Source organism: Notolepis coatsorum (assembly GCF_963971535.1).
Source record: "Notolepis coatsorum genome assembly, chromosome: 13".
Classification (NCBI taxonomy): Eukaryota; Metazoa; Chordata; class Actinopteri; order Aulopiformes; family Paralepididae; genus Notolepis; species Notolepis coatsorum.
The window spans coordinates 27,831,863-27,859,524 of NC_140177.1; the positions used below are offsets into that span (position 1 = coordinate 27,831,863).

The 27,662-nt window shown below is 42.3% G+C and overlaps 2 protein-coding genes across 6 annotated transcripts in view; both read right to left on the reverse strand.

Annotated features, from left to right (window-relative positions):
* Window positions 1–12,112, reverse strand: part of zzz3 (zinc finger, ZZ-type containing 3) — an 85,222-nt gene extending 73,110 nt beyond the window's left edge. The window contains exon 1 of the mRNA XM_084326872.1: window positions 12,046–12,112. The gene's annotated coding sequence lies outside the window, so the exon portion shown is untranslated. The remainder of the gene's footprint in view (window positions 1–12,045) is intronic.
* Window positions 12,113–12,404: 292 nt separating this feature from the next.
* Window positions 12,405–27,662, reverse strand: part of usp33 (ubiquitin specific peptidase 33) — a 69,047-nt gene continuing 53,789 nt past the window's right edge. For all 5 annotated transcript variants that reach the window (XM_084327259.1, XM_084327256.1, XM_084327257.1 and 2 more), the window contains 10 exons: window positions 27,512–27,545; window positions 27,355–27,400; window positions 26,197–26,377; window positions 25,441–25,567; window positions 24,521–24,690; window positions 18,662–18,743; window positions 17,686–17,794; window positions 15,996–16,098; window positions 15,093–15,161; window positions 12,405–13,621 (listed from right to left, as the gene is read on the reverse strand). In XM_084327259.1, coding sequence (XP_084183385.1) covers window positions 13,464–13,621; window positions 15,093–15,161; window positions 15,996–16,098; window positions 17,686–17,794; window positions 18,662–18,743; window positions 24,521–24,690; window positions 25,441–25,567; window positions 26,197–26,377; window positions 27,355–27,400; window positions 27,512–27,545 — 1,079 coding nt within the window. In that variant the 3' untranslated portion in view covers window positions 12,405–13,463. The remainder of the gene's footprint in view (window positions 13,622–15,092; window positions 15,162–15,995; window positions 16,099–17,685; window positions 17,795–18,661; window positions 18,744–24,520; window positions 24,691–25,440; window positions 25,568–26,196; window positions 26,378–27,354; window positions 27,401–27,511; window positions 27,546–27,662) is intronic.

The window sequence follows — 27,662 nt, forward strand, 5'->3', positions numbered from 1 at the left end:
GCAATGTGGAGCTCTGGGCTCGAACAGGCAAGCCCAGCGTCTCCGTCATTCGTGGCGAGCGCCTTTCCCACTACGCCACGTAGCCGCCCGCTACTGTGAATGCTTTTAAAGGTATGCTACGATTAGCCCTTCATGAAACATGTAACCGTTTTACCTGATGCTATTGCTGATCCGATTATGCTTCTTGCCACTGCACAAATGGCCTTCTGTATTTGTTTTGTATGTTTTTTGTTTAATGCCCTTGTTTTTATGTTGAAACTTGTTGTGTGCCGTGTTGGTCAGGACTCCCTGGAAGAAGAGATCTTGTATCTCAATGGGAAATTCCTGGATAAATAAATTAAAAAATTAAAAAAAGGTTTTTTCCTCACCGTGGCATCCGGCACACCTCCATGGAACTTGTGCTAAGGCCTAAAAGAAAAAATGGTTTGGTTCCGGTTGCCGACCGACCCTGCCGATTTAGGTGCGACCCAATTTATTTTATGAGTAAAAAAAATATATATATATATAAATCTTTTTTTTTTTTTTTACAATCAAGTTTCATAAAAATCTTAGTCAAACCTTTAATAAAAATAATAATGGATTGGATTTATATAGCGCTCTTCTCTGACTCAGAGCGCTTCACAGAGTCCATTATTCGTTCATACACAGTCATACTGGTGGTGGTAAGCTACAATTGCAGCCAGAGCTGCCCTGAGGCAGACTCACGGAAGCCGCAAGCGTGGCGAATAATCATCGCCTACGGCCCCTCCGACCACCACCAACATTCATTTCACATGCATACACATTCATACGAGGCAAGTAGGTTAAGTGTCTTGCCCAAGGACACGACGGCCATGGGATGGACATGGGCTTGAGCGGGATTCGAACCACCAACCCTTCGATCATTGGACGCCCCGCTCTACCCCTGAGCCATAGCCGCCCCACAAACCTTTAGTATTATGGATATTAAACATGCTGGCAGAGTACATGCATCCATGTTGTCGTGAACATTTTAATTAAATAAAGAAATTCCCTATCCATAGTCACCGTGGGAAAAAATTTAATAAATTAAATAACTGACAACCAACAGGAACCAAACAATATTTATTTTTATGCCTAATGATTAGGGGAAAACTCACAACATTTCTATTCGATAGTCACCGGGAACAATTCGACTACTAATCGAAGATCCCACAACCCCCCACATTAAAGGAACACGCCAACTTTTTGGGAAATTTGTTTATTTGCCATCTACCCTAGAGTTAGACAAGCAGATACCCTTATCTTCTCTGTGCATGCATTAGGCTTAGGGAACAGCCGCACTGTTAGCCTAGCTTAGCGTCATTCACTGGAAGTAGGTGTGCCAGTGTAGCCTAGTTCCCAACAGTCACGAAATACACTTTCCTGTAAACATATTGTGACCCGTGTATTTACCACTACTAATTATCGTGCTGCAGCTAGGCTAATTTGATTAGCTAGGTTCAAGTTTCAAGTTTCTTTAATAGTTGTCATACAGAAGTACAGAATACTTTTATACAAAATGCGTCTTACTGTTACGCTCCAGAGACTGTGCAAGACAAGATAAGTATGAAATAAAATAACATAGTATAGCATGTAAATTAGAAGTAAAGAAATGAGGTCACAGTGTTCAGTATAGACATATGTACAATGTTCGATGCAGAATAGACGTAACTGAGTTACCATATAATATACAATACTATGCAGTGTACTAATATACAATTGTCCATTGTCCTCACTCATTGCACACAAAAATAAATGTATTGACGTGTCAGCCTTGTGGACATCGTGTCATGGTAGGATTAATCTGGTCCACACATTGCACACTAGACTTTCAGATTTTCATTAACTTTTCTTGAAGTTTGCCACACGGCTACATCACAGCCAGCTACTGCTAATAAACAACAACAGCAGCGCAAGCAGTCGGCGCTGCAAGCTCACATGGAGGTGTCACTTTAAGACACAACACTCCGCCTAGTGGTGATTATTCTGTTTTTATGACCCGTCCCTAGTGCACGGCGACACCCCATATATCTGACGGAAGTGGACAATAAAACCAAGAGTGCATCAACGTGACAATTCGGGGCAGAACGATCTCACTGCTGCCCTTCAGCAGAGGATGAGCCATATGGTCCAATCTAGAGAAACCTTGGCATCCATTAACATAGTGGACACAGTGGCCTTTTACATAAATTCCCCAGAGCTTTATCTGTGGGCTTGTGTCGCAACTAATTTAAAAGCCCTCAATGGGGGAAGAAAATTAACAAAAAGGCTTCTCCTGCAGTGATCCCTCCCCTTTCCTCCAATGAGCTCCTTTATGGGAATCAGAGGTTAGCCTTAACACATTGGGTGCCAACAACGATAGATCTCGTTGTTGGCCACCATGCGTTGGTTGCCAATCACGAGATTTCTCGTTATTTAATCGTTATTTCTTTTATTAGCGATATCCATTCATTTTTTATCCGTCCAGCCTGACATTATCATTGGGAATGGCTCTGAGCTCGAGTCACTGGCGAGGCTGGAAGCAGCTTGGATCATGCGTTTCGGACTATAACGTTGGATCAATAAACGCGATCAATATTTGGAATGGCGATCAGGAATTGGATTCATCTTTTTGCAGAACATCTGATCTGAGGTAAGGAATCTATGTTACCAGTTTTAGGTTAATCAGTTGTTTTTCACAGATTGCACAACGTGTGTGTGTGGCACGAATAAATGATTTTTCAGCCCACTTTTGTATCGTGCATAAGAACACAAATACTCTCGATAATCTAGCGTTTATTTGAAAACTATTCATAAATCAGCCGGAAAATGACAACGTGTTTTGTGTATTCCAGTAAATGGCTATTTTCGCGACGGGTGTATTAGACACTAGGGCTGGGCGATATGGGAAAAAATCATATTGCGATAACGATATGATAATGTTATCATATTTCTCGATATCGATAATTATCGAAATTGTTATAAGTATAAACAACAGATGTATGTTTATTTTGCAGCAATTCTTTGTCATTGCCGCCATCTTTAGTGTTACATCCCCTCACACTCCAGTTCTCAGGCTGCAGCTGGTTTAAAAGCGAAAGTAAACCGGCTTCTCTGCTGGCTGTGGCTCCAGGGGAGTTGAACAGTTCTGGCTCTGCTAGTTTATTTTCGATCTTTTGGCGCTTTTTTGGTGGACAAACCACCGCACGCACATGTGCACCGTGACTCGTGACTGGAGTCTAGTTCTGCTAGCACACATAGCCTACTGTGTACAGACGGTTTCAAACTGTATTTTAAATTAGAGAAAAATAAATCTCAATTTGGTCAGTATTGTCATTTGGACAAGCAAAGCCATTACTTTAAGTTGCAGGCAAGAAAGACAAGTCTGTCCACCGTCTCTGGTTTTAAAACTGCCCTGTTGAAGGTCACAAATATATATATATATATATATATATATATATATATATATATAATAAAATAAAATAAATAAAAAACGATTTTTCGATATATTTTTTTAAAATTTCGATATTCGATATCGATTAAAATATATCGCGATATTTATCGTTATTGTTATATCGCCCAGCCCTATTAGACACATAGCCATAATTTTAAGATAGTTTATGCGTTCGCAAATGCTGTATGTTAACTTTTTTTGCACATAGCACTAGTGCTACAGAGGTTGATAGTTTTGTAGCATAGGCCAAAATCTTGTAGCAGTGTAGCACGAGTATAAAACGTATCTAAAATCTCTAAAAACAAGCACACATAGTGCAGTTCATCACTTAAATAGGTATGTGACTGGCAAAGGACATGGATCTTGCATACAGGGCACACAAAATCCAAACCTTAACTCATTCCCTGCCAACAACGATTGTCCGCCAATCGTTGAACGCCAACCACTATATATATACGTTATTTGATCGTTATTTCTTTTATTCGCCATTTCCATTCGTTATCCATCCAGGGAGCCTGTGTTACCATAGGGAATGAGTCTGAGATTGCAAAAGTCCAATACCGCCGTCTGGTGGTATGCGGCCGATGTTGCACTTCCTTTGAGACTGTGTATGGGGCTGTGCGTCGATGAAATTCCTCCGGGCGGACTTTTCTAGTAACCTGGACCAAGGGCTTCACCCGATCGCATTGAATAGTTTTCAAATAATTGGAATATTCTTTTTGGAATCCCACCGGCCATAGGTAAGAGCAATTTAACGTCAATTTCAGCTCGATTGTGCCTTGTTTTCATAGCCATCGCCCTGATCAGCGTATGTTGTTGTACTAACGAATGACGTTATTGACAATCAATTCATCAGAAACGACCCCCCCCCGCCCCTTTCATGCATTCATGATGGAACAACATAATATACCGATCATATGCATTTGAATTTTTTATTGTAGCGTGTATAGAGACAAAATGCCAATGGATTAAGTATAATATACGTTGCAGGCTATTACTAGCCTCCCAGGAATTACTAGCAGTAGCCTCCCAGGAATTACCCTAAACTGCTCTAAAACCACACTTGTATTCACCACGGTATAAAACGGGTATGTATGGATGGAAAAATTATTTCTTTTTCACATCTTGAACGATAGATACTCGATGTCAAATGGGCCATAGTATTGCAACCATAGTTATAGTCCTTAAAGCTTGAGATGCTCCCCTCTGTTAAAACCTTGATCTCCAACCTTTGTCAATCAAGTTGTACGTGTTTCAATTGATTTGTTATGCTTGCTTTTTGCCTCGACTTGGTGTCTTATTATGATTTTGTATGCATGTACCTCAGTTGCCTTTCGAGTTTAAATAAAGGTTTGAAATTAGATGATTCATGGTGTGGCCTGGAGCAGCGGTTCTCAACAGGGTGCGCAGAGGTGCCTTGAATTTCTTTTTTTATACATTTTTTTATTTCTTTTTTTGGATTACAGAAAATTATCACTAAAATGCTATCTGTTGCAGCTGCACTGTTTTCCATGAAAATACCATATTTGGATAAGTTTGACCATTTCTCAAAATCTGAAAATCATTATTTAATAAAACACAGAAAAGGATCACCAACAGGGGAGGAAATTAGGCCACTTTACTCGCCAAATGTTTCGGGCCCTGGGCGGAACGGAGTATTTTAGGGTGATAGTTAGTACATTGTCATTCTTATAATTAGTGATGCACGATATATCGGCCGCCGATATAATATCGGCCGATATGGCCGTTTTTTTACACATCGGTATCGGTCCGATATCAAGATAGGGCCGATATATATATTTATAAAAAAAAATCTTTTCTTTTCTTTTTACATGTTTTGGCCTTAAATAGTTTCAAAATATCAGTAATTTCTGAAAATAAGTTACAAAAGTAAAAAAAAGTATGCGTTTTGGAAAATAGCTCTTTATTTGATTATCAGAAAAAAGTGTTTTCTATACAGAGATATCGACATCGGTAAATATCGGTATCGGCCAGAACAGCAATATTAATATCGGTTATCGTAGGGCTGGGCGATATGGAAAAAAATCATATCGCGATAACGATATGATAATTTTATTTTATTTCTCGATATCGATAATTATCGAATTGTTATAAGTATAAAAAAAAAAAAAAAAAAAAAACATTTTTTTTTTTTTAACAACAGATGTATGTTTATTTTGCAGCAATTCTTTGTCATTGCCGCCATCTTTAGTGTTACATCCCCTCACACTCCAGTTCTCAGGCTGCAGCTGGTTTAAAAGTAAACCGGCTTCTCTGCTGGCTGTGGCTCCAGAGGAGTTGAACAGTTCTGGCTCTGCTAGTTTATTTTTGATCTTTTGGCGCTTTTTTGGTGGACAAACCACCGCACATGTGCACTGTGACTAGGGGTGGGAATCACCAGTTTCATCATGATACAATACGATATCGATTCTTTGGACAACGATACGATATTTGCCGATATCACAAAGTCTCTCACGATACAATACGATACGATTAGATTCAGGTGCCTGCGATCGATATGAGATGATATCATATGCCCATTTAACACAATCAGTTATGAGACTCGCCACAGGATTTTCAAAATAAGAGTATCGATATGAATCGATCTTATTACATCGCATCGATCCGATTCGATCGTTGATAATTACATCGATGTATCGATCTGGATCTATGTATCGTCCCACCCCTAACTGTGACTCGTGACTGGAGTCTAGTTCTGCTAGCACACATAGCCTACTGTGTACAGACGGTTTCAAAATGTATTTTAAATTAGAAAGCAAACAAAATAAATGGACAAGAGAAAAAGAAATCTGAATTTGGTCAGTATTGTCATTTGGACAAGCAAAGCCATTACTTTAAGTTGCAGGCAAGAAAGACAAGTCTGTCCACTGTCCATGGTTTTAAAACTGCCCTGTTGCAGGTAAAAAAAACTAAAAAAAAAAAAAAAAAACGATTTTTCGATTTTTTTTTTATTTCGATATTCGATATCGATTATTAAAATATATCGCGATATTTATCGTTATCGTTATATCGCCCAGCCCTAGGTTATCGGTATCGGCCACAATTTTCACATCGGTGCATCGCTACTTATAATGCATATGATCCAGTGGCGGTAGGTTGCCCCCTGGTGGAATATAATAATCTATGCACTGGTGCGTAGAAGAACGTGCACGGACTGATGACGACATCAACTCGAGACATTCGCAGCAGCAAAACAAGCAAGTCTATTAATAGCCCGTCCATCGGCGCCGGGCATAAGAATTTATTAAACTTGACAGAAATGATATCGACGATAATTATCGATATCGAGTGATATGAAAATAATTTTATAATTTTATCGCGATAACGTTTTTGGCCATATCGCCCAGCCCTAGCGGAGCAGTCCTCTGGACCAGTTAAAACAGTTCAACTGACCCTGGAGCAGCTCACAGCAGAGCAGTCCTCTGGACCAGTTAAAACAAAACAGTTAAACTGACCCTGGAGCAGCTCACAGCGGAGCAGTCCTCTGGGTGAGATTACTTTCATTTCAGTTGAATTTGCAAACACAAAATCTCTCTCCCTCTCTCTAGCCAAACGTTGCACTATGAAAACGAACTGGATAGTTGATGATAATACATATTTCAATTTATTAGCTATATTTGAAATATTCTAAAATCATTCAAATGTTTCACTGTGCTCATAAATAAATGTTGCGTCTAAAATCTTTTAATTTAGAAGCACATGTACTCCTTGGGAAAAAGGTTAGTGTTGAGCCTAGAGCCATATGAAATCCGCGTTCACGGAATCGCGGACGGAATCGCGGAATTAACCAATAAAAATGGAATCAACTGCAAAACGTGGAATATTGCAGAATTTGGCCTAATCTGGACTGAAATTTCGTTTTTGGGTGGAACGTTTGGTGTACACGCGACCGGGGAGGCGGGGACGCTACAGCGTGTTACACACAACACAGCCGCGGTGCTCAAGCGTCTGGCTGCTTGTGTTAACATCGTCAAGAAGCTAAACTATTCCACAATAAGCCCTCAATTCAGAGCAGAACAGTATCCTAATGACTTTTATGCCTCCGGTGATAAGGTGTTTTGCGCAAACGACTGCCCTTTATAAACTAAATACACTTAAATAGCTATGTAACGTTATAGGACTATCTATGGAAATGATAGCTTCTAGAAGTTCTAGCTAAATCTGGTGCACCCATCAATTTGTTTAATGCAAACGATTGTCATTATACACTGCCCTTTATAATCTAAATAAACTTAAATAGCTATGAAACGTTACATTACATAGGACTATAGATGGAAATGATAGCTTCTTGCTAAATCTAGTGCACCCATCCATTTGTTTAATGCAAACTATTGTCATTATACACTGCCCTTTATAATCTAAATAAACTTAAATAGCTATGAAACGTTACAGTACATAGGACTATAGATGGAAATGATAGCTTCTTGCTAAATCTGGTGCACTCATACATTTGTTTAATGCAAACGTTTGCCATTATACACTGTCCTTTATAAACGAAATAAACTAAACTAAAGGTGCCTAAATTATGCATTACTATATTTCATCACAATATAATAGATATAGCTAGGTTACTGACATTGTCATTGTGATAATGTCAGTAGTAGCTAGCTGTATCTATTGTTTACACTTGAAATATGTATTTTTATTTTGTCACAATATTAATTGAAAAATATTGTGTAAAATTGAACTGTATTTCTGAGTTGAAGCACTTAAAAACATTAAATGGACTGTTATATCTTATTCAATTGTGGACATTTATTCATTCCCACTTATTAGACACTATTTCTGATGGTAAAATTAGCATAAAAGGCAAAATACAGAATTCTGAAATATTAAAACGGAAAAAATGGAATTTGGGAAAAAATAAAATGGAATTTGGAAAATAATAAAACGGATTTCATATGGCTCTAGTTGAGCCCTGAGATAGATATAAATATACACACACACACACACTATTATTGAGTCTTGAGTGTGTGAATTTCTCCAGACCTCTCTTGGCAGAACCTGAGGTGTAAGCCAGCAAAAGCAACCAGTCCACAAAAAAGTTTAAAAAATAAAAACAATGTACAGCACCAAGAGAGGCTATTTAGCCTAGAGAGGTTGCTGTTTGACAACATTATCGTGTCTAATCTTGATAATGTCCGAAAACGTAAGTCACCTGGACAAAGCACTACTTACATGCAGGCCATTCACACACCACACTGAAGACCCCAGCTGAGAAAGCTAATGTGACTTGACCATGCATAAAAATAAGGGAGGGAAAGAATAACAGATAGAGGGAGGGGTGGGGCAGCTTATTCAGACAGCCCGCTCATCCTTAGACTTGACACGACACAACTAATTAGGCCTACCCATCTGAGGTTCTCTCAAAATCATGAACCATGTCAGTCTTTGAACAATAACGGCTGTTGAACTTGAGAACCATTAGGACTATCCGACTCTTAATAATAAACACTGCAGGGACTCTGGTGCAGTGTGTTACTATGGTTTGGACCATCACCATTACCGCTGTCCGATTAAATCCTGCCACCCACTACTGTTCACTACTACTACCGTTATCTCTATTATCATTACTACTTGCACTTTGTTCTATGGTCTATTATTATTACTACCTATCCTACCTGCTGTACCTCTTCCCCACCATGCTGCTATGACACTTGAATTTCCCAGAGGGGATTAATAAAGGAACACTTGACACTTGACTTGACTAAAATGCATGTGATCGGTTCTTGCCAATGCCAAGCAATCAGGAAAAACACACTGCTTGTTTTTACAACTTGGCTGGTGCAAGAGGTAGAATAAGGGTTGTTATTAGGATTTGTTTACAGAAATCTAGGCTGTGCTTAGATAGTCATTCACTTAGGCTAATCCTTCCAATAACTGGCTGGCACAGTAGCCCCCCCTAACCTCCTAGCAGCGATACCAGCATGGTGGGGATGTGCCAACTCTGTTTCACAATCTTACAATCTGAGCTTGTTTCTTCAAACAGTTGCCGGGGCGACTAGACTCCTGCCAACTAGGGATGTCCGATATTATCGACCTACCGATATTATCGGCCGATATTGGCATTAAAATGTGATATCGGAAATTATAAATATTCGTTTAAAAGAATTTAAATAAAAATTTACATTTATTTACCCAGGCAAGCATGCAAGAACAAATTCTGGTTTTATTTATTGTCAAAAGTATGCATAATGTTGTGTTAATTCCACGACAAGAGATATGTAATGTTAATTACCTGAAATTATTCCGTTTTTGGGGGGGGGAACCCTGCATATCAGTATCAAAAAATTATGAGTTGGACAATATCGGTATATCGGTAAAAAAGCCAATATCGAACATCCCTACTGCCAATTTATAGAAAGTTACTGATTTCTCCTTGGCTAGACCCCATATATTTGAAACAAGGTTTGATGGAAACCATACATTAACTCTTTCTGCGCCAAACCCGAGTATAGTCGGGTTTCGTCGCCAATCGTTGAGCGCCAAAACCAGAGTATACTTGGGTTTTGATCCTTTTCCTCTTTACCACATTCTAACCACTGCACGGACTGATTCTGTGAAGACACATATGTACATGGTATATACCTTTTATTTGGAAGTATTTGGGGTTTCAGGCGAGCAACCCGAACGATTTGGGCATATTGTATATAACGCATCATATCTCACGATCTATGAAAAAAGACTGGATTATTTTGGAAAGGGGCAATGTCTAGCGTGTAATAGTGCACAAACTACAGTATATAGAAATTAACTGGTTAGTCAGTGATGGACTATGAACAATGCCTGTCAAATGAGCCATACTATTGTCTCCATAGCTATAATACAGAACACACGATGGGTCTGCAAACATAGCTAAAATGGTCAATAACGCTGGCGTCATTGAGTAAAGATGGGAAAAGAGCGTGGCAGTCAATGAGTTAAAATGACTTAATGAACTATATTTTAAGCCATGACACTGACCATTGCATTAGCAGTCACTACTCTTGTATGGCAACTGAGCTGACATTTGTGTCTGAATACGACGCAATTATCTTACATAGAGGCGATATTCATAGTGAATATGAATGTGGACATACAAAGCTTCCTATTTCAAAACCAGTCACTGCAGTTGACTTGAATAACGACAACAGTATGTGATTCTCAACGAGCAACTTCCTGCTTACATAAAGCGCGTTTCACTCAACTTATTATACACGTGCTGTCCGACCATGGCTTCTACAATGACCTGCACTATATGTAGCCGAATCCACAACAACAACAAAAACTGTCCTACAAATTATGGACCTTTTAAACTCAAGGAAAGTAAAAAGAAAAAAACACACATATCACAAGGATATGATGGATGTGACGTTAGTTTAGCAAATAATTTCAAAACATTGCAATGCAAAACAGAGGAGCTGTAACGTTGCATTAAAAAAAAGAAAAATTTTTTTTATAAATCTCACCTTCAACTATGTATATCTTTAATTGTGTCCCTGTGGTTACAGCTTCTGTAGAGGGCCTACTGGTACACTAAATCCGCGAGTTGGCATTGGTACACACAGCCGGTGGGAAACACGCAGAAGTCCCAGCCTCCCGGCTCGGCTGCCGGCTGCCGCGAGCCCAACACTGCTGCCGAAGTTGGAGGCACGAGGACGCAGTCTCACTCAACGAGCTCGTGCCGCTGCCGCACGTGCCACCCACTGAGCCGGCGTACTTTGCAGTAATGTACACGTAATGAAGCGCCGACATGGAACGCAGAAAGCGAGATATTTAACGACAGAAAAGAACATGCAGCAAATAGAAGGGCTAGTTTGAAAGCTAAGTGCTTAGCATGTGCCAACTACGACCAACTCGACCCGTCTGGCGTTAAGCTAGTGGGCTAACGTTAGCAGCCTCCCTCTGCCGAATTGCCAAGTTATCCAAAGTAACAACTAAGCCAACAACCTGTAAAATACCGTTAAATGCATCGTAGCTCATGTGTTTATGTATCCCCTTAAAACGGAGACCACCAAACGTATTCGCGAGCTAGCTACCTGGTTGATTGGCCAAGTTATATTTTCTCCCGTCAATGAATAGTTAGCCAGATCGGTTAGCTTAGCTAGTTCGTGTTGCTGTTGGCTTTGCTTGTAGCTGCATCGCGTGAAATCAGAATCGTAGCGTGCTGCGATATGTTGTTTAGCTTACTATTAGGAATGTTAGTGTTACCTAACTTAGTTGGTTATCTAGCCAAACAAGTAACTGTGGCTCTAACATTCACGTTAAATGGCTATATGGGGAATCGCAACTGACGTTTGAATCCGCTAACATTAACATCTGAAGTGGACCATGCTAGCCTAGTTGTCAATGAAGCAGCACAACAGTCCGAGACGCACAACGGGGACAGCTAGCTAGTTAGCTAAGCAGCTAACCGCAGGAGGCTAACCGTTAGCTAGCAGCCGATTGTTCCGCGCACAACTTTGCCGATGCATTTGCGTATTGCGAATATGCCTACTGTGGACATTTTTTACACCTCAAATGAAATCATGTTTCAGACACACGTATTGTATATGCTAGGAAAATGTGGACAACTGTACAAATGTCTTGTGTAGCAGAATAATTACACATACCTCACTTCCGTAATTTTGCTGCACACTCGGCAGCAGCCATGTTTTCCAGCCAGTCAACTAGTCTGGGTGTGTGTGTGTGCGCCGATTCAGCCGCGCTCATCAAAACCCAATGCTATTATTGAATATTCCCCTGCCAAGAGTGCACTGTGTCAAAGTGGTCGGGGTCATCTCACCTACTTATTATTATGATCATTATTCGCATCTAAATTACTAACAGCTTATTACCGAACTTATTAAACTAGGTCCACGAGGACTTGTGATTTGAACCCCTGGGTGTTCTACCTCATGGATAATATGCAAGTAATAATAAGTAACACCAAGTGGGTGACAAAATCAACCCGACCACGCATTTAAACATGTTTTTATCAAGTTTTAATAGTGTCAGCCAGCAAAAATCAGAAGGGATTTTTAGTCAGGAGACATCCATTTGCAATATGGAGTACATGTACAGCATTCGTTGTGCCCCCCAATCAGTGAACACATACAGTAAGCAACACCATGCCCATACACAGAAATGAATGCCTTCAATTAGATTGCAGATGAAGATGCTGATTACATATCTCATTATGTATTCTGTACATATACAATTCAGACAGGATAGTCGCAGATTTAGTGATCATGTACACATTTTCTGAGCAGCTTTGCATTTACATGCAATTAAATGTGATGTTCAGCTGGATTTGTTTGTTTATGTGAATAATGTCAAAAGCATGCGTTCTGAAAACACTCCGCCTGCCACATTTTTCTACAAAAAAAAGTCTTATTAACATAGTAAATCTCACCCCTCAGGGATAAATAACCACCAAGTGCTGGGACATGTACTATCAGTACTGGTACATTCAAATACAAACCAGACATTTGTGTCAACATGCCACTTAGCCATCCTACAGTACAGTGCAAAACGTAAAATTCGTTCCCGAGACTACTTCTTAGTCCCTTGATAATTGCGTTATTTTTCTTCACTTAATGTCAGAGGTTGGCTCTTCTAACCATTCATTTGGACAATATCGTTTTTACAACAGGAATATCATGTCAATATCTACAGCAAGACGCATTGTGATTCATTACCATTAGCAATTCACAAGACACATGGACACATTTGCTCATTTGGTCAAAGAGAAAAAAAATCTTTAGCTGCACATAAATGTAAATGTTCGGTTCTGAAAACATCCTTACACATGTATACAGTGCTAATATAAATTTAGGAGATCTTTATACACCTATGTACAACATGACAAACCTTTTCAGACCAGTATATTCCCTCTGTCAGTTGTCAAGGGCTGTCATGTAGTGGTCAAGGATGAGGTTCCTTTGCTCGAATGCTTGTGAAATTAAAGTCAAGTGCAAAACAAAAGGCTTTTTGTTTTTGAAATAGTTTTTTTCTTCTTGGGGATGGTTTTTTCTAGTAGGTTGTTTTGTTAAACTGAGCGCGTCTCCACTTCTATCTTCTCCTCCGACTGCGAGCTCTCCACTTCCTGGTGGCTGATGTTGGGTCGAACCGTCACCACCGGACCTCCGCCGTGGATGGAGTGGAGGAAGTTCCACGTCTCCTCCGAGATCTGCCCCGAGTCGGCACCTGAAGGGTTGGTGCAAGTAAGAACACAAGAGGTTGAAGCATTCGCCAATATCACTGCTATTTACATGTAAACCCCAGGACAATTAGGTCTACACAACTTCCCAGAGGCTTGTTTGCAAAGTTTTTCTATGCTATGAATAGTTTAGTCCTCCCATTCCCATTCAAAATCACAGATTAAAAGACAAGCCTGGACACAATACAGTTTCCCAGGCCCTCTGGATAAACAATGAGATATCCGCACACCATTGCTCAAGCACTGAGACAGACAGCCTGACAGTAGAGCCTGCAGTCCTGGAACAGACAACCACCCATTAGGTGTGATTGGTTTCAGAATTATCTGTTTGAAAGGCAGTATGTGAAGTCAGGAAATGCCCAGTCTGCATTTTTTTCAATAACAAAAGGTGTGCCACAAAGTCCCATCCTCAACAATATTGTCTCTTCCTTGAATGGTTGACAAGCCCATCTTTATGTTGATGACACTACTGTGTATTGTATTGCTGACACTGTACAACTGGCCATTGAGAACCTGCAACATTCATTTAATGCTCTACAGGAAGTTGAATTGGTACTTAATGCAAGTAAAATATCCATGTCGTTTACTAGAGCCAGAAATATTGAATATAATGTTTTGCGTATATCGACAGAGTGGTTCTAGCATTGAGAGAGTCACTCAGTATAATATCTTTGGCATCTAGCTTGATGAGAAGTTGACAATTAAATGCCCTATAGACAACCTTGCCAGCAAGACCAGTTTTCCTTTGATTAATAGGAAAAAGGATAATTGAATCGGTTTTGGACTATGATGTCATTTCTATCTGTCCCTCTTGCTCCTGTCATGCTGCTGCTTCCACTCTTAACCACTTAACTCGATTCATCACTCTGCCCTCAGATTACTGGTGATGGCTATGCACCATTGTCTCCTGTATAATAAGCTTGGTTGGCCTTTTCTTGCAGAGAGGCACAATAAACATTGGTATTTGTTTATTTACAAAGCCCTTATTGGTAAGCTACCACCTTACATCACAATGTTGCTGGTTCATAACTTTGGACTCGCTCAAAAAGGTCCCTCAAGCATGCTCTGAGCTCGGAAAGTCTGCCTTTTCCGTTAATGCTCCTGACTCATGGAACATCTGTGTATCAGTCTGTAACTGTTTTAGCTGATTGCCTTTGTTTTTATCTTCATTTTTATCTTGTGTTTTAGGCGATTTAAAAAAAATCTGGTTGCGTTACTACTTTTGATGTCTTATTTATTTAAACTGTCTGTTTCCTCAACACCATTGTAAATTAGGGAAACCTCAATGGTCTTTTTGAATAAAAAATGTGATGATGATTAGGGAGACTGCCTGAAAGCCTGCAAGGCTTTCAAACATGACTAATTCAAATCGATTTACCCCAAGAAGACACAATCAGCGATTACAGCACTAGGGACACTACGATGAAGAGAACAGTAAATAATTGAGAGGCCTTTTACCTTGTTTGAGTGTTAAATGGCCGTTCTTGTTTATTGCAATCTTGGAATTATCAATTGGCCCCGGTGGATCTGCAAAAGAGGGGGAGAAAAGGTCTCGTTGTCAGAGCTGCACGCAGTAATACGAACCCATATAGTCTACCGAGAGGTATGTCATAACATGCAATTGTACACGAGTGCAATTATCCTTGAATTAGAAGCATGTAGCTCAAGACGTCACGTTTGGTAATAATACACACTGGAAACAGCACACAGTGTGCAGACACCGCTCCATCTACCAAGTGCAATTATCCCCCCGATGCCAAATGTTTCCGTTACACTATAAAAGCAACCTGTGCTCCTGAGTTTCTACACTGGGAGAAGGAATAATAAAAAAGGAGCAGACATTAGTGAAAAAAAGAGGCCTTTCAGTACACATGAAGCTCCTATAGATATGATAATACAAAGCAAGAGAAGATAAAGGAAATGGGATTCAATTTGACATCACGTTTTGAAACAGCCGAGGGACTACATGCTCTTTGAAGATAAAGCGAGAGACTGAAGGGGACGTTTATACAGTGTCTTCTCGTTGTTTCATCGCCACAAGCAGCATCTGGCAACTGTAGAAAATGGCATGTGAAAAAAAAAAAATCTTCCGAGTGGTCTTTTCTCATCCATACAAAATGTCAGAATGACTCGACATGTACCATTTTGGTGTAAATGGGAAACACTCAAGCGAATGATGGGGAAAGTGACTTGACCCAAATGGAAGTGATTTTCCCATGATAAATCACCACAGTGGAACCACCAGCTACCGGGAGGAAGGCCCTGCGGTCAAATGGGGAGCGTTTTAGCCTCTCGAATAGCCAATGAGGAACAACGAGGGGCGGGGGAAGCGATTCAAGCGAGGCCACCTTGTCCACTCACCATTGTCCTTTCCTTTGACAAAGCCCTCCCACTCACGGAACCACTGCATGCTGATGCAGTATATGACCACCGGAGACTCCTCCTCCTGGAACGCCTTGTTCAGCTAGAGAGAGAGAGAAAGGGGGAGGAGGGGATGGGCAGGGAGAAAGAGGGAGGGCAATGGAGAAAATGTGGGGAGGATGAAGGGAATGAGAGGAGAGAAATAGATGGAAAACCTAATCAATTCTCTCCAGTAGTTATTGCAATTACAAGACAATATACCACTCACTACATTCACCCCTTCTAAGCAGTGACACCATCCATTCTGATTTCTCACATCCCACATTTCAACCCTACATCTGCCTATTCAAGCTCTCCCTCCCTCACACACGCGCACTCACACATCCTCCTCTCTTTCCATGCAGTCATTGTGTGAAGCGGGCAGGCAAGGCAGACGATCCCGATACATCTGTCCCCTATGCATTAATGATGAGTCTTTCATCAGGCCTTCATCATCTCTGACTGCCCGATGAAGCTGAAGAGCTCCGACACAGACTGTCAGCTGGTTCAATAGACTGGAGTGTGGACCGTGAGAACACACACACACATGCATGCACACGCACGCACACACACACACCCATGATTACAGACGGCACACATTTCATTGTTCACACATTCGATTTTTAACAAAGTGCTCGCCGTGCGTTCAGACAGCTGCACGAGAAATGTTGAGGTGCGCAAATACATGAAAAGTCAACGGGCGGAGACGACGGGAGCGAGAGGGACGGAGACAAGAGGGACAGAAGACGGGAGATAGGGACAGAAGACGGGAGAGAGGGACGGAGGCGATGGGAGCGAGAGGGACGGAGACAAGAGGGACAGGAGCGAGAGGGACAGAGAAGACGGGAGAGAGGGACAGAGAAGATGGGAGAGAAAGGGACGGAGATGACGGGAGCGAGAGGGACGGAGATGACGGGAGCGAGAGGGACGGAGACAAGAGGGACAGGAGCGAGAGGGACGGAGAAAAGATGACAGGAGCAAGAGGGACGGAGACAAGATGACAGGAGCAAGAGGGACGGAGAAGACCGGAGCGAGAGGGACGGAGCTTCATTCAAGGCAGCGCACATTTTGAGGCACAGAGGCAGAAATAAGACATGGCCACAGAGAAAAATGGCCACTGTCTGAATATGGTCAATTGGACTGCAGACGAAGGAGAGGGAGGAGCGAGACAACCCGACAGAGGACAATGAAGGCTGAGTTGCAACAGCAAGGACAGAGCTAAGGCACAGTGGACAGGATCTGGCCAATCGTTGTCTTTGTTGCTGCCCTATCCATCAGCGGAGCGTGTCAGAGATGAGTGAGTGACTGTCTGACTGAGTCAGTTCCGTTTGAATCCCTCACAGATCAAACTCATTCCTAGTGACAGTGATGGCAGAGTGAGGCGGGGGGGAGGAATGTACTGTACCCTGACAAACATGTCCAGCTCTGAGGGGGGGGGGGGAGGGGGTACCCTGACAAACAAACATGTCCAGCTCTGAGGGGGGGGGGGGGTACCCTGACAAACATGTCCAGCTCTGAGGGGGGGGTACCCTGACAAACATGTCCAGCTCTGAGGGGGGGGGGGGGGGGGGGGTACCCTGACAAACATGTCCAGCTCTGAGGGGGGGTACCCTGACAAACATGTCCAGCTCTGAGGGGGGGGGGGGCGTACCCTGACAAACATGTCCAGCTCTGTCTTGCGTCGTTTCTCCAGCTTCTCGATCTCAGTCTGGCACGTGTGGCAAACATACAGATGGTTGACAGCTGGTCCGCCTCCGTACCTACGGAGAGAGCAGTCCTTCATTTACTCCCCCAGCGCACTTCACAGCCACAGCGCAAACGCTAGTGTAACCCCCGAAAGCAGGAGGATCCAATAGAAATCTGACCATTTATGAATTACAAATTACAGTACAACAAAAATAAGTTTGGCTTCCAATCAGAGTGCAAATGTAACAGTAAAGTGCAATAGTAATATACAATGTACAGGTGATTAAACTGGGTATAAAATATATAAATGAGTACTACTGAGTGTAGTGCTAATCAGATGTATGTACAGAGTTGTAGTTGTATTCATAATTATGTACAGTGATACAGGTATAAAGACACTATGGTAGTAAGTCATACTGGCCAGAAGCGTAACTAGTAAAGAGTAAGGGATATTATGTACATATATAGATATATAGTATACCATCTATAGATATGTAAAAAGGATTATATGCAGACGGATGTGGATAGATATATATACAGTAAGAATAAATATGCATACGGTATATACAGCATTGTTGTACATGCTATCATAGAGTTATAAATTGTGATTGTTTATGTTTCTATGGTAAATGGTGCATTTATATAGCGCTTTTATCCAAAGCGCTTTACAATTTGTTCCTCACATTCACACACCGACGGCGGAGGCAACCATGCAAGGTGCCAACCTGCACATCGGGAACAATTAGGGGTTAAGTGTCTTGCTCAAGGACACTTCCGACATGCTGCCGGGAGGGGTGGGAAAACGAACCGCGAACCTTCCGATTACCAGACGACTGCTCTACCTCCTGAGCCACTGTCGCCCCCTCTATGGATTGGTGATGATGGAGCATAAACGACACAGACGTTGTGTTAAAGGTCTGTCTGGGCTCGCTGGTAGATACCTGCTGTAGAGGTGATCCCACACGTTCTGAGGCAGCATCACAACCAGGTCATCGATGAACGCTGCTTTGCTGGGCGGCACACCTGACACAACACAACAAACCACACGCTTTATACACATGTGGCCAATTAGAGAGCATACAGACATTATGAGCGGTCATACGGACACTATGAGCGGTCATACAGACACTGTGAACGGTCATACAGAGCATACAGACACTATGAGCGGTCATACACACTATGAGCAGTCATACAGACACTGTGAGCGGTCATACAGAGCATACAGACACTATGAGCGGTCATACACACTATGAGCAGTCATACAGACACTATGAGCAGTCATACAGACACTATGAGCAGTCATACAGACACTATGAGCGGTCATACAGAGCATACAGACACTATGAACGGTCATACAGACACTGTGAGCGGTCATACAGACACTATGAGCGGTCATACAGACACTATGAACGGTCATACAGACACTATGGGCGGTCATACAGACACTGTGAGCAGTCATACAGACACTATGAGCGGTCATACAGAGCATACAGACACTATGAGCGGTCATACAGAGCATACAGACACTATGAGCGGTCATACAGACACTATGAGCAGTCATACAGACACTATGAGCAGTCATACAGACACTGTGAGCGCCTGAGCGGTCATACAGACACTATGAACGGTCATACAGACACTATGGGCGGTCATACAGACACTGTGAGCAGTCATACAGACACTATGAGCGGTCATACAGAGCATACAGACACTATGAGCGGTCATACAGAGCATACAGACACTATGAGCGGTCATACAGACACTATGAGCAGTCATACAGACACTATGAGCGGTCATACAGAGCATACAGACACTATGAGCTGTCATACAGACACTATGAGCGGTCATACAGACATTATGAGCGGTCATACAGAGCATACAGACACTGAGTGGTCATACAGACACTATGAGCGGTCATACAGACACTATGAGCGGTCATACAGACACTGAGTGGTCATACAGACACTATGAGCGGTCATACAGACACTATGAGCGGTCATACAGACACTGAGCGGTCATACAGAGCATACAGACACTGAGCGGTCATACAGACACTGAGCGGTCATACAGACACTATGAGCGGTCATACAGAGCATACAGACACTGAGCGTGAGCGGTCATACAGACACTATGAGCAGTCCGCCCCCCTTTGCACAAACGGGCAAGCATCTGTCACCGACCGACACCGTTACCGTGACTGTCCTATATGTATTTATGTATATATGTTTGACGTTTTTGATGTTTGATGTCTGTTTCATGTTTGATATAACCAGTGCTCAACATCTGTACCGAAATCAATTACCACCAACCATCGTTGTGTGGCATTAAAGTATCTTGTATCTTGTATCTTGTTGCATAAAGAGCATACAGACACTGAGCGGTCATACAGACACTATGAGCGGTCATACAGACACTATGAGCGGTCATACAGAGCATACAGACACTGAGCGGTCATACAGACACTATGAGCAGTCATACAGAGCATACAGACATTATACAGAGCATACAGACACTATGAGCGGTCATACAGACACTATGAGCGGTCATACAGAGCATACAGACACTGAGCGGTCATACAGACACTATGAGCGGTCATACAGCGCATACAGACATTATACAGAGCATACAGACACTATGAGCGGTCATACAGACACTATGAGCGGTCATACAGACACTGAGCGGTCATACAGAGCAGACATTATACAGAGCATACAGACACTATGAGCGGTCATACAGACACTATGAGCGGTCATACAGACACTATGAGCGGTCATACAGACACTATGAGCGGTCATACAGAGCAGACATTATACAGAGCATACAGACACTATGAGCGGTCATACAGACACTATGAGCGGTCATACAGACACTATGAGCGGTCATACAGACACTATGAGCGGTCATACAGAGCAGACATTATACAGAGCATACAGACACTATGAGCGGTCATACAGACACTATGAGCGGTCATACAGACACTATGAGCGGTCATACAGACACTATGAGCGGTCATACAGAGCAGACATTATACAGAGCATACAGACACTATGAGCGGTCATACAGACACTATGAGCGGTCATACAGACACTGAGCGGTCATACAGAGCATACAGACACTATGATCGGTCATACAGAGCATAGACACTATGAGCGGTCATACAGACACTGAGCGTTCATACAGAGCATACAGACACTAGAGTGGAGCAGTCACACAACGAGTCAGACCCAGTATCGGGTGTCATCCCATTGTTTCCAGGCGTTATCCGTACTGGAAGAATCAGGACATATTTAATTAATCGCTAGCCTACAGTGGTGTCTGAGAAGCTACGATAGATCCACGTCTTTTAAACTAATAATAATAATAATTAAAAGTTTGTCTTCTCCAACTGTCAAAAGCATGAACGTGAAACTAAAGTGTAACCGAAATATTGAGGATAGAGACTAAAGCTAGACTCTATCCATCCAATCATCATGTCGCAGCAGGAGAGGAAAGAAAAAGACTCTTCATGTGCTTATTAGCGTTCGTCAAGACAAGACGTTCTGCAGTGGCCTCCCTCAACACACATCCCTGTATTGCCTTCACTTCAATTTATAATAAAGACTCAGGCTGCAAATCGCAGGGATCCCCCCGAACGTATATGCGGCCAAATGGGATAAGAGCGCTTATTACGGGAACACCCAAACTAACTAGAAACAAACCTCTTAGACCCCCACCATCATCTATTGGCGGTCTCATCTAGACAAGAGGAAGCCAAGAGCTCTTTGAAGTCTTGGTTTGCTCCGCGGGGAATTCTCTACAGCCTTTGGCAAAGCGGGAAATCCCTCTCAAAGATCAAAGACAAAAGATGAACCGTGTAGGAGAGGAGGTGTTTTAAAGAGGGGAGAGGCGCGACGTTGCGTGTACAGGCTGATCTGGGGTCTGCCTCGCGATTCCACCTATAAATGACTCCGGTCAGGCAAAGTGTGAGGCGCGTTGACCTCAGAGTGGCGTGCAAGCAGGAAGAAGGCGGGTCTGTGTAGTATAGGGTTTCTCCACGGGGGCCATACCCAGGGGGCGTTCAGAGAGTGTTGCAGAATTGTTGAAAGAGAGAGGGGGGGGGGGGGGGGGGTGAGATGTTCAAAGGGGGTGCTAGTTTATTTGATCCATTATCATCGTTTTAATATCAACTCCACTGGAACCAGAGAGGAGCCTACATACAGTGAGCATCATCAAAACCCAAAATCCCACTTCAAAAACAGTCACTTTTTTTTAAATTTTTTATGCAAAGATAAGGTTGACTTTTTGTAATGTTTCATTTATACACACTGTAGTAAAAAGTTAAACGAGTAAAAAAGAAAATAATTCATCAAATACATTTACATTTAGTCATTTAGCTGACGCTTTTATCCAAAGCGACTTACAAGTTCTGTACGACAAGACAGCAAGAAGGGTACAACTCTATCAGCTGAGTAACAATGTTCATCAAGTGTTGCGTGTTACAGTGTAGGTTAGTTTATTAGGACAAGTGCTTGACAGTACGGTTAGTCAGGGTTAGATTTTTTTTTTTTTTTTTTTATCATTTCAGATAGTGGTTGAAGAAGTGAGTCTTTAGTCGACGGCGAAAGATTGGACGGGATTCGGCTGTCCTAACTGGGATGGGTAGTTCATTCCACCATTGTGGGGCAAGGACTGAGAATAGGCGGCTTCTCTTTGATGACCCTCCGGGAGCTTGGATAGGAGTAGGTCTGAGGCGGCCAGAAGATGCAGAGCGTAGGGGTCTTGAGGGTAGATTTTAATTGGGTCCCATTGTTAGAAGCCTTCATTGGACACGCAACACTGACTGGCTTAATTGACCAATTGAACAAACTGAGCCAAATAGAAACATTAATGGCTGAGAATTTCATAAATACCCACGATAAAACAGAAAATGATCATAATTGAGAGCCGAAAATGTAATTCCCATTGGGTGTAGGGCAGTGGTTCTCAAACTACGGGTCGCAACCCAAAGTGGGGTCGTGGGTAGGTGACAGGGGTCACGCATTGGCAAGTTAAAAAAAAAAAAAAAAAAAAATATATATATATATTTAAAAAAAAACATATTTTGGCTAAATATGTCTCATTTTATAAATGTGTATTGATAACATAGTGCTGGCTGTAATAAATATGCATGATCAAGTTCAACAACGTGTGCTTTTATTTTGATATTCCCTAATTCCACGTTGAAATTACACGATACATTAACTCATTGACTGCCACGCTGGGAACGGGATATGACTATGTGCTGCCTGCCTGCCAAGCATTAAACCTATGGAGTCGCTCACCTTGTTTGCAGGGCTATAACTATATATATATTATAGCTATGGATGCAATACTATGGCCCATTTGGCATATAGTATCTATCGTTCAAGATGTGAAAAAGAAATAATTTTTCCATCCATACATTCCCGTTTTATACCGTGGTGAATATAAGTATGGTTTTAGAGCATATGCATATGATCTGTATATTATGTTCCATCATGAATGCATGATGATTAATTGATTGTCAATAACGGCATTCGTTAGTACAACAGCATACGCTGATCAGGGCGATGGCTATGAAAACAAGGCACAATCAAGCTGAAATTGACGTTAAATTGCTCTTACCTGTGGCCGGTGAGATTCCAAAAAGAATATTCCAATTATTTGATTGCCATCTGGTAGATCATATGTCCATTTGGGCCACGACATAACCCACCACAGCATAATGAATCGGGGGTCCCGAAAACGATTCAATGCGATCGCGTAAAGCCCTCGGTCCAGGTTACTAGAAAAGTCTGCCCGGAGGAATTTCATCGACACACAGCCCCATACACAGAGTCTCAAAGGGAGTGCAACATCGGCCGCATACCACCAGGCGACGGTATTGGACTTTTGCAATCTCAGACTCATTCCCTATGGTTACACAGGCTCCTTGGATGGATAGAATAGAATAGAAATACTTTTAACGATTGGAAATAGCGAATAAAAGAAATAACGATCAAATAACGAGTATACTCGTTGTTGGCGTCCAACGATTGGCGGCCAATAACGAGTATACTCGTCGTTGGCTGGGAATGAGTTAAGTGTGGGGTCGCCAAAGAAAATCCTAAATAAAATGGGGTCATGGTATAAAAAAGTTTGAGAACCCCTAGGCTGGTAAAGATATGCCTCCTAAAATGTCTAAACGGAAGTACAGGAAGTACAGGCTTTCCGGTTTTGACTAAACAATTATAGAAACGTGTGAAGTGCACAATATTTCCTCGTTTAAGCCACTGCAACGGCTTTGCCTGAAGAATTTACTACATGACCTGTACGTTCTAGCTTGTTTGCCGACAGGATTCGGGAAAAGTTTGGTCCGTTAGGAGGCAGCTTCCAGGGGAAGTACATACACCAGAAATTCTACCCCATAGACACTTTTGGCAGTAGTTCTTTACCAGGCTTTATCTCACGGAGATAAAACTGGGAACGAGGGGGGAGCTCCAGTAGCTCACCGCGTATCTCGGCGCTATTTCGGCGTCGGGGACAACCGTGCGCGTCACAGATCTGGGGTACACGAGTTCGACTCCCGGACTCGCCGTATTTTCTCAGAGTGTCTTCCCCTGATCTATATCCCATTCAACCTGTTTCTGTCGGTCATGCTTGACCAGAAAAAAGCGATAAACGCTAAAAAGAACCAGCTGTCTGGTCAAAGTTTAAAAAAAAAAAACTGGGAACGAGGTTAGAGAACCCCTGGTGTAGGGGGTCGAGGGGGACGTTGTGGAACATGGGACATTAGACAGGGGGGGGGACCGCTGGTGCCGTACCTCCGTGGCAGCAGAGGAAGTCGTTGTTGGAGATGGGCCCTGGCTCGGCGAAGGTCTTGAACTTGTTGAGCCACTGGCGGGAGACGTAGAACTGCAGCAGGCTGGGCTCCATCATGTTCAGCAGCCCAGTCACCCTCCTGCGCTCCTTCAGCGCGTCCTCGTTGCTCTTCCTGGAACACCACGGCGAAGAGCACGAGACACGTCACCGCACCGGTTAACCCTTTCACTACCCACACTACCAAAAGGGTTAACCCTTTCACTGCGACAATACAGAAGGTTAACCCTTTCACTGCCACACGACAAAGGGTTAACTCTTTCACAGCCACACTACAGAAGGTTAACCCTTTCACTACCACACTACAGACGGTTAACCCTTTCACTACCACACTACAGACGGTTAACCTAACTCACTGAGCACTCAAGATCTGAGGAACTTCCGAGGGATACAGTGGCTCAAAGCGTTCTATCAATTAATAATTGTACATTCTAACACAATCTAATAATTGTTTACACATTTTATTCTCATATTTCCATATTCAGATCAAATTCTATCATCTATATTTATGTCTTTCTACTATTACCATGCCCATTCCTGTACCTCCCCTCCCCCCTCCCCTGTGCTGCTATGGCGCGCCCGAATTTCCCCAAGGAGATCAATAAAGGAATATGTTATCTCCTCTTAATAAACGTTCTCACGGTTAAAAAGTGCTCCAAAAAACATACGATTCATTGTGATAAAAGCGTACTGTCAGATATGAATGAATGGAAGTAAAAAGGAAATACTGTATACTAAATTAAAACCTTCCCCAAGGGGATCAATAAAGGAACATCATATCTTGAGCAGGGAGGCCATGGGAGTTATTCTTTAACATAGAGTAATGAAGGACTATTAGAGCGCTGTCTCCAATGGGACGTCTTACTTGTAGAAGAGCACGTAGGCCTCAGCGTTCTGGACACAAGACTCCGAGACCTCGGTCACACTCTGGTCATCAAACTCGTACCACAGGTTGTTCAGGTCGTTCCTGCAGTAGGCGATGTAGTGGCCGCCTGTGGACGACACAAGGAAAGGAGGGAGATCCCATAACTCAATATGTGCAGGTGAAAGCTAGTTTGTAGTACATTTGCATAATCATAGAAATGTCTTCATTATTCTTATTGGTAAGCAAACTTTTTATATCTCTTCACTGTTAGAATGGCATATTGGGAACCTATTCAACTCGATCTAATGATGGTTCTTAGGGTCCAGTATGTTCTGATCTAATGACTGGATGGTTCTTAGGGTCCTGTATGTTCTGATCCAATGACTGGATGGTTCTTAGGGTTCCTCCAGTATGTTCTGATCTAATGACTGGATGGTTCTTAGGGTCCCTCCAGTATGTTCTGTCCATTGTAACGGTTTTTAGCTGATTTCTCATTTATTTCTCTTTGGTGAATATTGCTGCTTTTGTATTTGTATTTCTGTAAATGAGAGAAACCTCAGATTTCAAATAATGGTTGAAATTATAATTATTATTTGTGTGATCTTATCACCCAATATGTTTTTTGTAATGTGATTTATTTAGACAACGCGATAGTGCAGAGTATCCCTAGCATAATGCACAGTGTCTGTCAACGAGTGCCATCTGATGCAGACAGACACTCGGGAGAGAAGGGGGCGTGGCCTGGCCCCTACTCACTGCTGGCAGTGCCGTGGTGACAGATGACGGACAGCAGGTCGTAGCTGGTGGTCTGGTCCAAGCTGTCCTTGGCCAGGAAGGGCTGCAGGTCCAGGGCGTCCAGGGGGAAGGAGACGTGGGTGCCGATCTTGGTGGAAAACATCAGCTCGTGTCGGAAGCGTTTCAGGTGGATGCACAGGATCTGGAGAGGAGGAACACAGTGTGAACACTAGGCACAGAGAGGTCGCTTATTGGATGATTTGGGCTTTAGAAAAGGGCAGTTTGGTTGTATTTTACAGCCGATTGTAGAATTATTATAACAATCGATATCTATATCAGCCTAAAAGAACATGTGTGAATTAGGGCTGTCCCCGACTAAGGATTTGGATAGTCGACTATGATGATTGGCCAAAATTTGCCGTTAGTCGACTATTAGTCGACTAAAAAATAAAAGTAAATTTTTTTTTTATCATTCCATTTGGGCTGTGGGGGATGCTTAATGTCTGAAGGAGTCGACTGAAGGCTTCTTGTCCTCTGCAAAAGCATGCAATTGTTCCACTGATGGATACATCTTGATATTTGTCTAGTCTAGTGTGTTCATTAGATGGGTGAAATCCTCTTTCAGTGCCTCTGTGCCTGTTTTCGTAGACAGTTAGTCTCTGGTATGCATGCCATTAGCGTTGCCACGCTTCTAGGCCTCTTTTCTTTTGGAAAGAATGATAAAAAAGATTAAATAAAATAAAAAATTATTTCTTTCTTCTTTTTTTTGTATTCGACTAAGAGGTTGGCAGTCGACTACGGCTCCTTTCGACCGATTAGTCGACTAATCGACTAATAGGGGTCAGCCCTAGTGTGAATCCTCAGTGAGGATAGGGCATACAGACCCTCATCTGCACCTTTGTTTATTGTTTGTTGTTTTTTTCTCAGATTTTCATATTCAGATCTAATTTTATTGCCTATATTTATGTCTTTTTGCTATTACCCTGTCTGTACCTGTACCTCCACTCCCCCATGCTGCTATGACGCCTGAATTCCCCCAAGGGGATCAATAAAGGAATATCTTGTCTTATTTCATCTAGATTCAGTCTGAAGAGATGGTAAAAATTCCCGGCTTTCGCTTCTCGCTGAACATATCTGCTTGTGTGAACACGGTATTCCATGGTGGAGATCTGAACTCACCTCTGGCAAACTTTGTACTTTGCAGAATTTGACTCCGTTTCGTAATCTAGGAGAAAGACGGGAGAAAAAACAACAATGTGGGTGCACATCACAGGGCCTGTCGATGGATATATCTTTACACACTCTGAGCACAGCCGAGGAAGGAGAAAATACTCACTTCTTGCATTTTTCACAGCTGTACATGTTGTCCCCTGGGGTACAAAAAGCAGAACACTCAAACAAAAATGTATTCAGTCCTCTATCTACATTAAAAACACATTTGTATTTGAGAGTCAAGGACATTTATTTAAATAAAAGCCAGGGCCCCT